The sequence below is a fragment of the Podarcis pityusensis genome, assembly GCF_964106645.2.
Source record: "Podarcis pityusensis genome assembly, chromosome: 13".
NCBI lineage: Eukaryota > Metazoa > Chordata > Lepidosauria > Squamata > Lacertidae > Podarcis > Podarcis pityusensis.
Window position 1 is genome coordinate 22,211,004 of NC_138038.1, and position 14,982 is coordinate 22,225,985.

The following is a 14,982-nucleotide window of genomic DNA, read 5'->3' on the forward strand; positions in this document are numbered from 1 at the left end:
CAAGAACACCATCCAACCATCTCATTCTCCGTCGTCCCCTTCTCCTTGTGCCCTCCATCTTTCCCAACATCAGGGTCTTTTCCAGGGAGTCTTCTCTTCTCATGAGGTGGCCAAAGTATTGGAGCCTCAGCTTCAGGATCTGTCCTTCCAGTGAGCACTCAGGGCTGATTTCCTTCAGAATGGAGAGGTTTGATCTTCTTGCAGTCCATGGGACTCTCAAGAGTCTCCTCCAGCACCATAATTCAAAAGCATCAATTCTTCGGCGATCAGCCTTCTTTATGGTCCAGCTCTCACTTCCATACATCACTACTGGGAAAACCATAGCTTTTACTATACGGACCTTTGAGTAGGCCCCCTCTGATACAATGCACCATTGACAACGTTCATATAACTGTTGGAAACTTCTGGAGAAGTCCTCTTTTTGTACTGCTTTCAGTTCCCTCGTCACAGCAGCTTGGACGTGTGAAATGTTGGAAAATCTGTGCCCTTTCGGTACAGATTTCAGTTTTGGAAAAAGAAAGAAATCTGGTGGGGCCAGATCGGGAGAATATGGAGGGTGGGACAACTCAGTAACGATTTTACGCGGAATATGCAATTCTTCCGCCACCATTCAGACAGACAAACGCTGATCCCGCATCAATAACTCACGAACCCTGTCGACATTTGCCGCCGTTCTGCTCGTCGATGGTCTGCCAGACTGAGGGTCATCTTCGATGGTTTGCCGCCCTTCACAGAAACGCTTAAACCACTCGCACACTGTCTTTCGAGTTACAGCTTCATCGCCGTACACAACTGTGAGCGTTTTGTGGGTTTCCGATGGCGATTATATGTTCGACTATTTCTCGCTGTCCGATTTCCAGGACCGTTCATCAAACTTTATGGTCACACCTTGTATATATTTCAAAATACGTTTTTGTTCCTTAGTTTGCCACAGTCTCCCATGTGAATAAGCAGCTCCAGAGCCGCGGAGGCCATTCTAGAATTTGCACCCTTTATATCCACACCTAGTGATGTATGGAGGTGAGAGCTGGACCATAAAGAAGGCTGATCGCCGAAGAACTGGTGCTTTTGAATTATGGTGCTGGAGGAGATTCTTGAGAGTCCCATGGACTGCAAGAAGATCAAACCTATCCATTCTGAAGGAAATAAGCCCTGAGTGCTCACTGGGAGGACAGATCCTGAAGCTGAGGCTCCAATACTTTGGCCACCTCATGAGAAGAGAAGACTCCCTGAAAAAGACCCTGAGGTTGGGAAAGCTGGAGGGCACAACGAGAAGGGGACGACAGAGGACGAGATGGTTGGATGGTGTTCTCGAAGCTACCAGCATGAGTTTGACCAAACTGCGGGAGGCAGTAGAAGACAGGAGTGCCTGGCGTGTTCTGGTCCATGGGGTCACAAAGAGTTGGACACGACTAAATGACTAAACAACAACAACAACAACAACAACAAATATCCACACCGCATTGCATTCTCCCAACTGGCTTTAAATTTACCTGAGCCCGCGTCTCTTGCAGCTGCTTCACCTCCGCCTGCAGTCTCTCGCACTCGGCCTTCAGCTGCTCTTCCCGGTGTTGCGAATTCTGGACTTCCTGCCTCGTCTCCTCCAGCTCTACTTCCAGCCTCTGCACCTCCAGCCCCTCCACCTGTTCGAGGCCCCTGGGGCTCTGCCAGTTCATTGAGCAATCCAGCACTAGGAAACACGAGAGGCAGGCAAGGGTTGGGTGGGTGATGCGGGAGGAAATAAGTTAACAGGGAAAGTGTAGGAGAGGGGTGAGCAGGCTTCTAGGGTGAAGCTACTGCCGTTTGGAAAGTTCTCAACGCAAGTAATAAGTAAAAACCCTATTACAGTGTGTGTACCCTGCTACTCTCTCGTACCTGCCTCTTCAGAAGCCCAGCTGAGCGGCCCCATCAAATGAACAGAAGTGGGCGACTGCTTTTTTTTAGGAGTGGCACCCCAGTTATGGAGCTGTGTTCCTGGGAAGACTCTCCTAGTGCCATCTTTGTGCTCTTGCTAGGGTCAAGGGGAGACTTTTTTGTTCAGCCGGGGCTTTTAAAGAGCTTAGACCACCTGTACCGCTCCAGTATACCTGAAGGAGCGTCTCAACCCCCATTGTTCAGCCCGGACACTGAGGTCCAGCCCTATGGGAAGTGAGGTTACAGGAAACCAGGCAGAGGGCCTTCTCAGTAGTGGCACCTGCCCTGTGGAATGCTCTCCCATCAGATGTCAAGGAAATAAACAAAAATAATTGTTTTAGAAGACATCTGAAGGCAGCCCTGTTTTGATTTTTGTCGCTTTTTTATTCTTATTATTAATATTCTGTTGGGATCTGCCTAGAGTGGATGGGGAAACCCAGCCAGATGGGCAGAGTATAAATAACAAATTATTAGTAGTACTATTAGCATTAGTATTATAATTATTAAATCTGCGTTTTAACTTTAGGGAGTGCAGTGAGGTTTGTCTTTGTTATATTTACATAGCTTTTGATTGGTTCATCTTTTATTTTGTATTTAATTTGTTTTTTTCCCTGTTTTTGACTTTATTTTAGGACGCTCAGAGACATTATAGGGCAGCATACAAATAGTGCAAATGAATAAACAAACCTTAATGAAAGCCGCAGCATCACTAATTAATCTTAGTAGCAAGAAATACAGGTAAAATCATCGTGTTATCCTTGCCCAATATTGTTACAATGAGGAAAAATGAGCTCATTTCCAGTTATGAATGCCTGGCCTGTTCATTCTTTTAAAGACATTGCTCCAAATGCGTATTCTGGGATTGGGGTGGTCTTGCAAAGACTATTTTATTTGTATTTTTAAAAAATAAATAAAAAAAAATAAAGCTGTGCTATGCTGAGAAAAATGAGTCTGGCTTTGACCGTCCCTTGGGAAAAACAAATTTGGTGTTTAAACTGTTCTGCAATGGCTATAAATCTTCCCCCCCCCTTAATGCCAAGAGGTCTAAGCTTAGGTGAGTGATATTTCCACATGGCTGCAAAGTGGTCAAACGTAGCTGCCACAAGTGGCCATTTCGTTGACAATTCCTCGCAGCAGGAGTTGCAGGAAGTCTTGAGCGACATTTTTTTTTTAAAAAATTGACACATGTTAAAATGTTCTGTGGCGTCATATTCTTGAAAAACATCTCCCATAAAAAACAGGCACTTGACCATGAAGCTCACTGGGTGATGCTGGTAGCGAGTCCCTGCTTCTCAGCCTAACCTACCTCACAGGGCTGTTGTGAGAATTAACTGAGGAGGCGAAGAACCATGTCCTTTTCCCCCCTTTCTCCTCCTGTGATGGAACTCCTATTTGGGGACTTCCCTGGGTTTTTTCTGGCCCATGTAGGACCCAGTCTGGATAGTTAGCTTTGGTGAAGACTTGACGTTTTCATCCCCAAAAAAGTTTTTGATTTGAGTTTTCCATTGAAATGAAGCTGTATTTTAATGTTTTAATGTTGTATTTTAACCTTGTTGTATTTAAATCAATTTGTTTTTATATCGGGTGTTAGCCGCCCTGAGCCTGGTCTTGGCTGGGGAGGGTGGGGTATAAATAAAATCATTTATTATTATTATTATTTGACCTTGAACTCTTTGGAGAAAAAGGTGGAATATAAATGCAATAAATAATACATCATAATAATAGATACATAATAATATTCCCGGGAATTGGGATGGCTTATATCAACTTAAATGCTGATGTGCTGATGGTTATTGCATCTGCTGGAAGGTGCGTCCTCCTCCTTCATTTCTTTCTTCTTCCTGTGTTTTTATTTCTTTGCTAAATTAATTTTTCTCTCTCACACACACACACAAAAAACCACTACCTTGCAACCTTGGCCAACCGTGGGAAATTCATTTTAAAGCTCTACTTGGGGGGGGGGGGCTAAAGTTTATTCTGCAACCTTTTGAAAACGGACGCTATTTCATGTACGAAAAAAAACAAGAATCACAGTGCCATCTACTGGGCAGAAACAAAGCCTGTGTCTCAAAACAAATAAATCCCCCATTTACACAAACACACACACACAGAGAGAATCGACAAACTAGATTATGCTGGCCTGATTAATTAGGTTCTTGCCTCTGGGCGTAAATGCATTGACTGTTTTTCCAGGCCCCTGGAAATGTACCGCAGGACACTCTGGGACTAGCTACTGCAGTCTGCAATTCATCCAGCCACTTATCTCTGATTAGAAATAGTTAATCAGTGGGAATCTAGTTTTATTGTGTGTGTTTACGCCTACAAACGGACAATCCTAGCACTCTGATCCAGGAAGGGAACTGTGTGCAAAACAATCATTGGCTCACACGATTCCCCTTCCACATTCATGGTAGTCCACCTTTCTTGAATATTTATTAATATTGTCACTTAGCATTTATAAAGCACATTTTAAAGTTTTCAAAACACTTAACATATATTGTTCCAAAAGCAAAATCCTGTGTATGACTACTCAAAAGCAAGTTCAATGGGATTTACTTCCAGGTAGGCATGTACATGACTATTCTTTACAGTATAAATTGTTGTATTCTTATTAAGACTCTTAGCTAAGCCAAGGAATATAAATGAATCAATTAAACCTGTGTCAATTTGCATAGGAGTGAAAACAGTCATCATGAGACGAAAAAAGTGCACTTATGACGCGATGTGTAAGGGGCCAATGTACCGATCGTTTATTTGGACAATTTTATATCCTGCCCTACTTACAAAAGGAACCCAAGGCAGCTAACAAACCAAAAAATAAAAAGGTCACCACACTGACATAATAATAATTCACAATACCTGGGGGCAGCAGTCAAAAAATTAAAATACTTTAAAAATAAATTCAGCCAGAGGCCTTTTTAAACAACCATGCTTTTACTAGCCTCCTAAAAACATCAAAGCAACAGGGCCTAGCAAACCTCAATTAACAAGAGCATTCTGGAGGTAGATTTGGGCCTCTGTAGTTAAGGGTACCCTGTGATCAATGGAGGTCAATGGAGACATACCAGGCCACATCAAGCCCTCACATCCAAGTCAGCTCCTCAGTGTGAGCAACGCATTGGATCTGGTCTGCCCTCCATCCAGACCTTGACCACTAGCTTGGCTTCATCCATGTCAACTGTCTTTGGTTCTCTTGAACTAGACCACTCAACTGAGGCCGGCCTCCTTTTGTCTGATAGACATAGATGAGCAAAATCGTAGCAAAAACATTTCCATTCACACCGAGGGGAGAAAAGGAACCCCTCTTTTAAGATGATGCTTCCTATCTGAATGTTTTGACAAATTGTTAACTGGCTACCTGATTACTTGAGGGCACCTGTTTATTCAATTTAAACACTGCTGAACTGATGAATCAAATCGACTGGTCAATTAAACCAGGCGTAGCCAACATCACAATGTCCTTGGGACTACAACTCCCATCATCCTTGACCACTGATTATGGTGGCTGATGCCAATGGGAGTTGTACTTCTGGAGGACTCTCAGTACTTAGTAACTCTGAGACAAGCTGCAGTTGAGTGGTTCAGTTCTGACAAACGAAATTTAAAAGCCTACCCTGGAAATAAAATACTGTGACCTTAATTATGGCTGTTTATTACCCATTTTGCATATGAGCAGCTGCGGCTGAGGAACAAAATTCAGCCTAAAGCAAGCTGGTCAATTCATGGCTGAGGTGAAATCTGAATCCGAGATATCCCGAGTCCATGATTTTAGTAAGTAGACACACCACATCATCAGCTTTCCTTCAGAGTTGAAGTTGCAACCCTCCCTCCCAATTCAGGCAATATAAGACACAAATCTCCTGTCAAATTTCAGAACTGAGAAGAGTACAGAGGTGACTACAAGGGACAATAATTATTATTATTTTTAAATCACCATGGCTCCCATGAAGCGACAGATACTGGACTTCTTGATTTTGCAGCTGAGAGTTGAGATTCTGGAATGAGCCGCCATCTCTCTGCCTCAACTGCTGCTCTAAGCTTCGGATACGATTCAGATGTGTCTCAACCAGAGCTCTCTGTAGAGGAACAAGGCCAGAATGGAGAAAGAGAAAAAGAAGAAGACAAAGAGGACAAAGAAGAAGAAGGCGTCTTTAACTTTGGTGCACAGAAGTCTTGACAATGAGCTGCCACTAAGCCAACTGATGAAAAAGGAATCTTCACACCCAATTCTGCTTTGATCGCCATCAGCTTCTCCTTCCTTTTGGCACCCTGAACCAACTAACTGGCTCTCCCACAGCTTAGCTGATCAGATCAAAGGGGGGGGGAAACCCTAATTCTCTTATCTTGCTATTCTACCTGCTTGCCTCCTCTGTCTCTTTCTTCTCCATTTATGCTGTTAAACAAGATCCACTTTTTGTTTTACCCTGACTCTAGTTCTCAAACCTCATTTTCCTATTATTATTATTCTTCTTGCTCACATTTAAAAGCAAGCTTCAATTTTCAATTTCCCCTCCCTATTCTGCCCTTTTGTCTTCTTAACCTTTACTACTGTAGAGAGCCTTTTAAACTAGACACCTTCCTGGGTATTAGCCAAGAATGGCAAACATTGATTGGACTTCCTTATCCAGAGGCAGTTTGCCTTGATCAATACACGATAGGACAAATAACCCGGGGTGGCTACCTCACCTACTAGTGAGCTTCCAGAAGTTAGATGATTGTGACCCAGGAAGGGAAACTGTTATGTCCTTTGCTAGAGCACTTTCACAAATAACAAATTGCCGTGAGGCTAAGGAAATTAGCTGTTTGTTTGTTTTTTGTGCTTGGAAGCAACAATAGCCAGAAGCTCAAGCACTGCATAAGGACTTACTTGCAGAAGCTGAAAATCTGTTTCAAAAACGTACCGTATTTTTCTGTCTATAAGACGCCCCCATGTATAAGACGCCCCCTATTTTGGGGGCAAGAACCAATCACCAGTCCACCCTTGGCACTATCCGTGTATAAGATGCCCCCTAATTTTTGACATCATTTTTAGGCAAAAAACATAGTCTTATACACAGAAAAATAGGGTATATGCCTTCTTTCAGGACAAATCTACTGCATGGCCTGTAGCTCAGTGGCATCTGAACTGCATGCAGAAGGCCGCAGGTTCAGTCCCCAGCTTCTCCAAGTAGAGGTAAAAGAGACTCCTGATCTGGTACCCTGCAGCACCACTGCCAGTGTATGTAAAAGGTAAAGGACCCCTGGACGGTTAAGTCCAGTCAAAGGCGACTATGGGGTTGCAGCGCTCATCTCGCTTTCAGGTTGAAGGGGCTGGCATTTGTCCACAGGCAGCTTTCCGGGTCATGTGGCCAGCATGACGAAACCACTTCTGGTGCAATGGGACACAGTGATGGAAACCAAAGCACATGGAAACGCCGTTTACCTTCTCACCACAGCGGTACCTATTTATCTACTTGCACTGGTGTGCTTTTGAACTGCTAGGTTGGCAGGAGCTGGGATAGAGCAACGGGAGCTCACTCCGTCTCAGGGATTCAAACTGCCGACCTTCTGATCAGCAAGCCCAATAGGCTCAGTGGTTTAGTGGTAGGCAACTTATCTTCCTAAATTCCCTGATCATTCCTGTGAAAAGACCATGCCTCTCCTAGAACTTCCCAGCAAACTCTGGCTGACTGTAAGTGGAGTATAAGAGTCGAGTCCAAATGGATGATTAATGTGACCCAAAGTCAACATTTTTATTTTTTCAGTCTTCTACCACTCCATTCTTAAGAATCGTGGCAGATTGTTTTATGGGGAGAGGGAAAACACAAATTAAAAACTTATCATAAAATCAGACAAAGCAAAAGCCTTTCTTACTGCCCAAGAAACCTGCCACCTGATGCCAGAACAACTGAAATGAGAAAAAGTTCAGAAACTGAACTCCTCGGGTTGGACATCTTGCAGATTCTCCAAATCTTCGTTTCAAAACAGAAGTGTGCAGCAGCAGCAGCAGCAGCAGCAAAGCTGTGCTGCAAGCCAGAACAGCTACAAAACATGAGCCCCATCTCATTTTACAGACACGTCATGCAAACAGGTACATGCAAAGGAGGCTTACAGCATGCCTCGCATCCGGCCAGAATGCTAAATGAAACCCACCATCTGCCCCAGCTCCGACTCAAGGTCAGTCTTCTCCACACACAGCTTCTCATAGGCTTGGATCATCTCACCCAGCTGTTCTTCCCTCTCCTTGCTTTTCTGCAGCTGGTGGGCGGGGGTGGAGGGGAAGAAAAAAGGCGGAAATCATGGCTCAGCAGCAGCAGCAAGCAACATATGATCCTGGAACTGCCTGATCACTAAGGCTGGAGACAAGGCGACAGCACACTCGTTGCCTTTTTAGATATTCATTACCATCTCCTGCCCCAGATTAAGCTCACGGGCAACCTGGCTCGGATCAGATCTGCACAGACCTGGCCTGCCAGCCCTGGGAATCAATCGTGAAATGAACTTTCCAAGAGCAAGGCTAAATGCACAGAGCTGATAGGCTGGCCCTTGTGTCGATCATAAAGCCACATGCTCACACAGCCTTTCTTATAGTAGATTTAAGTTTTTTTTTAAATGGCTATGGATGGGAGGGGGTGGGTGCCAAACCAACAGCTGTGCTGATAACTGTGTAGGTAGTTGAAAACAAAACAAAGCAGGCAGCCCACCTGAAGCACGAGTCAGAGGGGCAATAAGCCACACTGAATTTAGAGCCAGGTACATGTGTCATTTGAGAAGCGTCCATCAAATATGAATGAGCGGTGTGCAGCTGCAAGCAATCCTTTTTCAGCCACGTTGCTCCGCCCTCCGTGTAAGTGGCTGAACAAGCCAGGATCCAAAAATTAACCCATTCTGTGCACCTGCAAAACGGCAGGTAATATGTAGTTTGCAAGCCATTAACCATAGTTTCTGAGTTTGCACATAATGGGAAACTATGGCTAACAGCTGGGTCCTGGTTTGCTCAGTCTCTCATGCAAAAGTGGGGAGGGAGGAAAGCTGCTGCAGAGAATCTCCATGTACGCAGCTCATGCGTATCGTGGCTTATTAAGCAGGGACCTGATCGTACAAACCAGGCCAGGCTCACCTAGTTTGAAGGTTTGCTTTGAGACATGTGAAACCCTATCTTCCTGCCTGGCCTTTGCTGCTAGGACCTGTTCTGTGCTATGGAATTTCTGGGAGTTGAAACAGTAAAGTGTGTTCTCCCCCCTTTGCCACGAAACTGCAGTGGAATTAAAGAGGTGCATTGGGAAATATGTAGTGTGAACTACTCACTTCAGCACTGGTTCACACACACACACTCCAGCAAACTCCTTGTTTGCTGCGGAAATAGCAGCACGTTTAGGAGCTGTGTGGTCAAGCTACCTGGGACCTGAAGGTTGCTGAGCACTGCCAATTTCAGTTCCCCATTTCCCCCAGTCTTAACTTCAGTTGTCCTCACCGAAAGCAAAGATAAGCCTAATAAAACCAAGTCATGTGCTGGAACAGGCTTGCTGAAAAAGAAGTGAGTTTTTAGCAAGCATCCAAAACAGTACAGTGAAGGTAGGGACATCAGCAGGCAGGAAGTTCCACATGACAGGTGCTGCCCCACTAAAATAATGATTCCTTTGGGGTTGGAAGACTTCCTGGGCCACTGATGTGGGGAGGGAGCGAGTCCCTCCACACACCAGTGCCAGGAGCTGGAGTCAAGCGTAGCACAGCAAGCAAAGGAAAATCTGGTGTCAGTGGAAACTCTTTATTCCAGAAACCAAAACAGCACAGGCCTAGTGATCCCAGAAGCTCTTCCCAGTAGGTCTTGCTCCAAGAAGGCAGTTGCGAGGACTGAAAGGTCCCTGCCTTCCCACCACACTCTAAGGCTCGTCCTCTCCGGGGTCTTTCCCAAGTAGCAGAACCTCTGCTGTGCTCTTTTCACTTCTCTGCATGTTCTGGGAGAGGGGAGCTGGTCACAGCAGGAGGGGGAGACTCCCTCAATTATTCAGCAGTCTGCCTCATTTCTGTCTCCCGGCTCCCCTCCTCTCCTGCCCCTGAGCCTGGTCTGCTCTCTGCCCCAGCTTCTTCCTGCTCACTAAACCCTGTTGCCTTCAGCTTCCAACACCTCCTCCTCCCAATACGCTCCCTCTTCTCCCTCTGACCAAGCACTGCCGTCCCACCACCAATCCCCTGGCTCTGAGCCTTCTTCCCCTGGGGGTTTCCCCAGCTGGTGTCTCCCACCACTCCTCTGCAATAGTGGAGGAAGGAAAGGGCAAGGGGGGCAGGGCACCACGGGCTGCAGGGCGCCCTCCAGCGGGCCCAGCGCTGTCCGGAAAAAACAGCACTGGGTGCACCGTGGACGTGGTGTGTGCCAGCCTGCAGGGCACGCTGGCTGTTGCATCCCTCCTGGCCCAGCGCTGCCGGAAAAAGGAGTATGGGGCGCACCGCCAGTAGGGCACCTGGAAGGGACACCCAGGAGAGGAGCGGCTGGCGTGAGCTGGCCTGCAGGTTTCCCTTCCTCGTCCTGGGCGCCCTCCGGACGGCGCATCCCACAATGCTTTTTCCAACAGCGTTGGGCTGGCGCACGCAAGCTGCTTCCCTTCTGGGAGCTATGCATTTGCTCGGGTGGCACACCCCGCCCACTTGGATGCCCCCCCTCCATGGTGTGTGGGGGGGTGCGTGCCATCAGGGGTTGCTACGTGGGCGCTCCTCTGCATCTAGCCAGGCCATGACAACCAGTGACCACACTTTGCACGACCACGTTTAAGAAAGTAAGATTATTTGGGGAGTGGTGGAGTTCCCTGGCCACTACTGCTGCTGAATGTGCAGGAGTAGCAAGCTGGCAAACACCAAAAAAGAAAAAGAAAAAACCCTGCCCAAAATTTTGGACCCTTGCATTGGAATCGAGTAACTTCTTTGGAGAGACAGCCATTCCTGAAGTCCTCCCATTTGTGAGAACTTCAGGTGTTATCATCTGGAGAAGACTTTCTCAAACAGGATGCTATCTGGAAGCCTGTCATCAGCTGCTTAGAGCATTAATAATAATAATAATAATAATAATAATAATAATGGTTTTTTTGTAAGCCTTGCTGAGATCCAAGTGTAATCATATTTGCCAGCTGCTTAGAGCATTCTTTAAAACAATTCTTGTGCTATTATGGATCTTTGTAAACCCTGTTGAAACGTACACTTGAAATAAAAAGTTGCCTCTTCTTATAAATACATCGTTGTCACTGCTGTATGCCTTTCAGTATTTTCTGCGGCTCTTAATATAGTACTGTGCCCTTGCCTGTGATTTCGTTGGGGTACCGAGCTGGCAAAAGGAATTTAATAACTAAATTTGCAGGCACATGTTCTTGAGCAACGTGCCGCAATCCACGAGGCAATCGTCCCGTAGGCCTTACCTATTACACACAATAACACAAAAACCCACGAGCCAAGATGGCTTTCGCTCTTTAAAAGCTCCTTTCCAAGCATGTCGGGAAGCCCTGCTCACCTCGCGCTGGAATTGATTTAGCTGCTGCTGGAGGTTGGCTTTCTCGCTTTTCAGTAGAGAGGCCTCCTTGGAGTCGTAGGCTGGGAAGATGCGCTCCTCTCCAAACTCGCTAATCAGTGGGAACTGCGAGCCAGGAGCACAAGGGAAAAAACACCAAGCATTTACTCTCTTAAAAAAAGAAAATGCACATTGCAGAAATATTGGGGAAAGAAGGCAAAGTGGGGAACAATAATAAAGCAGTATGAAGCATTTAAAGTCCAGTCGTACCTTGGAAGTCAAACAGAAGCCGTTCTGGAAGTCCATTCAACTTCCAAAACATTGGAAAACCAAAGCACAGCTTCTGATTGGCTGCAGGAAGCTCCTGCAGCCAATCGGAAGCCATGGAAGTCCCATCAGACGTTCAGCTTCCAAAAGAACGTTCAAAAACTTATGGATTTCAATCGTTCGGGAGCAAAAACGTTTGAGAACGAAGCTGTTTGAAAACCAAGGTACGACTGTACAGGTTTTATATAACATGGGTTAGTGTTAAAGGCAAAGTGACGTGTAGTGGCACAACATTTCATAGGCCACAGCCTAAACCTCAGGCGCAATAGCAAATTTTAAAATATAAAACCAGCAATTAATTCAATAGATATCTATATATAAACACACACAATATTATCTCATTCTCACACTCAGCTTCATGACTGAGTGGAGATTTGAACCCTGGTCTCCCTGACATACTAACCCCTACACCACACTGGTTTTCATAACAGGAGCTGTTAATTTTATTTATTTATTCTATTCCTATCCCACCTTTTCTCCAGTGAACTTGAAGCAGCATGCATGGCCTTCGTCCCCTCTAATGTTAAATTTGTTTTAATATTTTTATGCCACCTTTCTGCAATTAAATCCCCCCCCCCCAAAAAAAATGTACAACAGACCTAAACAATAAAAACAGCAACAGCATTAAAATCAACAGTAAAAACATAAGGAACAACAGCACTACTAAAATAAATGAATCAAGATACCAAATTAAAAACAACAACACCTTTTAAAAAAGCATCTTCACAACTACCCTGTGAGATAAGATTCGGCTGAGGGGATGACTGATGCAAGGTCAACTCAGAAAGTTTCGTGACCAAGGGGGTGATTTGAACCCAGATCTGTCTGACTGTAATCCAACACTCTAACCACGGTGCCGCACTGGAGCATTGAACAGAAGACTGATAAAAACAAGTTGGTGATGTACAATGACTATCAAAACCAGCCATAAAGGTGTTGCACTTTTTTTTTTGCAGCGGGAAAGCTTTACATGCCTACTCAGAAGTAAGACTTCAGTGGGACTTGCTCCCAAGTACATGTTTACTGGATTGCAGTCTCGAAGTCCTTGATCATCAATTTCAAAGAAAATGCCCATCAAACATATTTAAACATGAAGTTGAGCAAAGACCAGAGCTTCCTTTGGCAGGGTATTCTGGTGTTTGGGGGCTGCTATCCAAAAGGCCCTGCTCCCCCTTAGTTCTCCCATTTTGAGCATCAAGAGCAGCACTTCTCTGGAAAATTATAAAGGACTGGGAGCAGAGGAGGCTAATGTAATCTAATTTATTTATTTAAAATATCAGCCACTTGTGCTACCTACTGGGTTTGACCCATCGAACCATTAGCAGATCACCAGGAAACCAAACAGGAGCAAAGGCATCTACAAACCGCCACTCACCTTAATCTCATACATCTTCAGTTTCCGCTTGAGGCTAGCATTCTCCCGCTCCAGTCCTGTCAGGCGGTTCTTGATGTCATCGTAGGCTGTGATGAGAGCAAAGTGGGAGGCAGAGCACATCTCGCTGGAGAGGTCGGTATTGGGGCTGTCCAGCCAGTCGTCCTCCTGGACCAAAGCATCTTGGGTAAGGATGCTGATGTCATCTTCAAACATGGAGTCCATGGCACAATCAGGGACAGACGGGCGTTTAGCAGGAAACGCCAGTGCCTGGCAAACTCCAGCTATGGGAGATGGCAAGAAACAGGAGTGAGACACAGCACAGCATGGCTCCTTCTTCTAAGCTTTTTCCTCCCCTTTGTCTGGGAATGTTTATTTTTTCAAAAATAGTTTGGAAGCCTGTGTCTTATTTTCATTAATGCACATTGTACAGCATCTGCCAGTGGCATTGAGAGCTGGCTTTAACTGTTGTGAAGTGCTCTGGGGGGACAGTTTTCACCTGGAATACAGGAGGATAAAGACAAATTATTATGATATAATATAATATAATATAATAATATAATATAATATAATATAATATAATAATATAATATAATATAATATAATATAATATAATATAATATAATATAATAGATTTTGATCAGTTGTCTGCTATGCATTTGTACATCTCTCAAGATATCGCAACCAAATTTCGCATGTTGGTTCCTCAGAACAAGGAGCAGGCTTTTGGATACAATTGGAAGCCATTTTGAATCAAGATGGCGGACTGAACCTTTCAAAAATGCACTGATTTCAACCACAAATTTCAAAACAGCAGTGATTTGGCGGAAGGGGGCTTAGATTTCCCAAGCAACACCAGGTGCATGGCTGCCAGTAAATTACGTAAATGAAACAAAACAAGGAAGAAACAGAGCTAAGCGTCCTTGGGTTTTAAGAATGGCTTTTGCTTTCCTGGATGGAGATTGTGTGTGTGTGTAGCTCTGGATTTTGCATGGCTGGAATGTAGCCTACTACACAAAGGTAAGTCACACCCATGGCCCCACCCCTTTTTGCCTCTGGCCCCACCTACCTTAGGGATGTGGCCCCCAGAAGCTTGCCTCTGTGAAACTGTGGCCCTCAGGTTGAAAAGGATTCCCCGCCCTTCCTTTAGCAGCACCCCAACAGCTGATACTCAAGGCAGCCATTTTGCCCCATTTCATGATGCAGCTGCCTCTGTACACTTCCTTATAGAAAGACACACACATATTCCTTCACCGTCTGTTTTGAATGCCTCCCTGCTAAAGTGAAAAGGGAAATCTGTGACATAACCACTGAGTGAGACTTCTCAGCTATCAGACGCTGAGGGAGAAGGTGGATCAATCAACCCAACACACAGATGGCGAGCTCATACAACACAGAACTTAACAGTCATAGCCACAAACTGGGAAAACAAAACACCACGCAGACAGGATTTTTAAAAAAAGAGAGGAAAAAGCTCTCAACAGCAAAGAAAGGGAAATCTGGTATCAGATTTGGAAAAAGCACCAAACGCAGAAAAAAGGTGGGAGTCCAAATTGTGTTGCAGCAAATTGGACGGTGTAACAGTGTATTTAAGGTGGATGGTGTGGGTGTATTTGTTAGAAAAATGAGGCTGCAGGCACCATTCAGGAAAAAAACAGAAAAGGCTGGGGCATTTTTGCAATGAGTGAATGAATGAATCTTCTGCCACATTTACAAGAACACCCCCTCGTCTGATGAGAAACAAAATCTGGAGTAGTTACCAGCTACTGGCTCTGTACTTACTATTAGGCAGATAAGGAAGATAGAAAACTGCTGATACCAAATCAGGTCACCTAACCGTGCTACTGTTTATTTACAATGACTGACAGTTGGCTTTCAAGGATTTCAAGCAGGG

General features: G+C 45.0%; 1 protein-coding gene across 3 annotated transcripts in view; it reads right to left on the reverse strand.

Annotated features, from left to right (window-relative positions):
* Positions 1–14,982, reverse strand: part of TBKBP1 (TBK1 binding protein 1) — a 63,646-nt gene that overhangs the window by 37,153 nt on the left and 11,511 nt on the right. For 2 of the 3 annotated variants that reach the window (XR_013978985.1, XM_080979349.1), the window contains exons 2-6: positions 13,092–13,372; positions 11,393–11,515; positions 8,047–8,151; positions 5,849–5,990; positions 1,494–1,690 (exon numbers count right to left, since the gene is read on the reverse strand). Coding sequence is in view for 2 of the 3 variants with exons in the window: in XM_080979349.1 (XP_080835475.1) it covers positions 1,494–1,690; positions 5,849–5,990; positions 8,047–8,151; positions 11,393–11,515; positions 13,092–13,313 (789 nt within the window). In the remaining variant the exon portion in view is untranslated. Of the gene's footprint in view, positions 1–1,493; positions 1,691–5,848; positions 5,991–8,046; positions 8,152–11,392; positions 11,516–13,091; positions 13,373–14,848; positions 14,870–14,982 lie in introns of those variants that run through there. The other variant, XM_080979350.1, reaches the window with a different exon arrangement.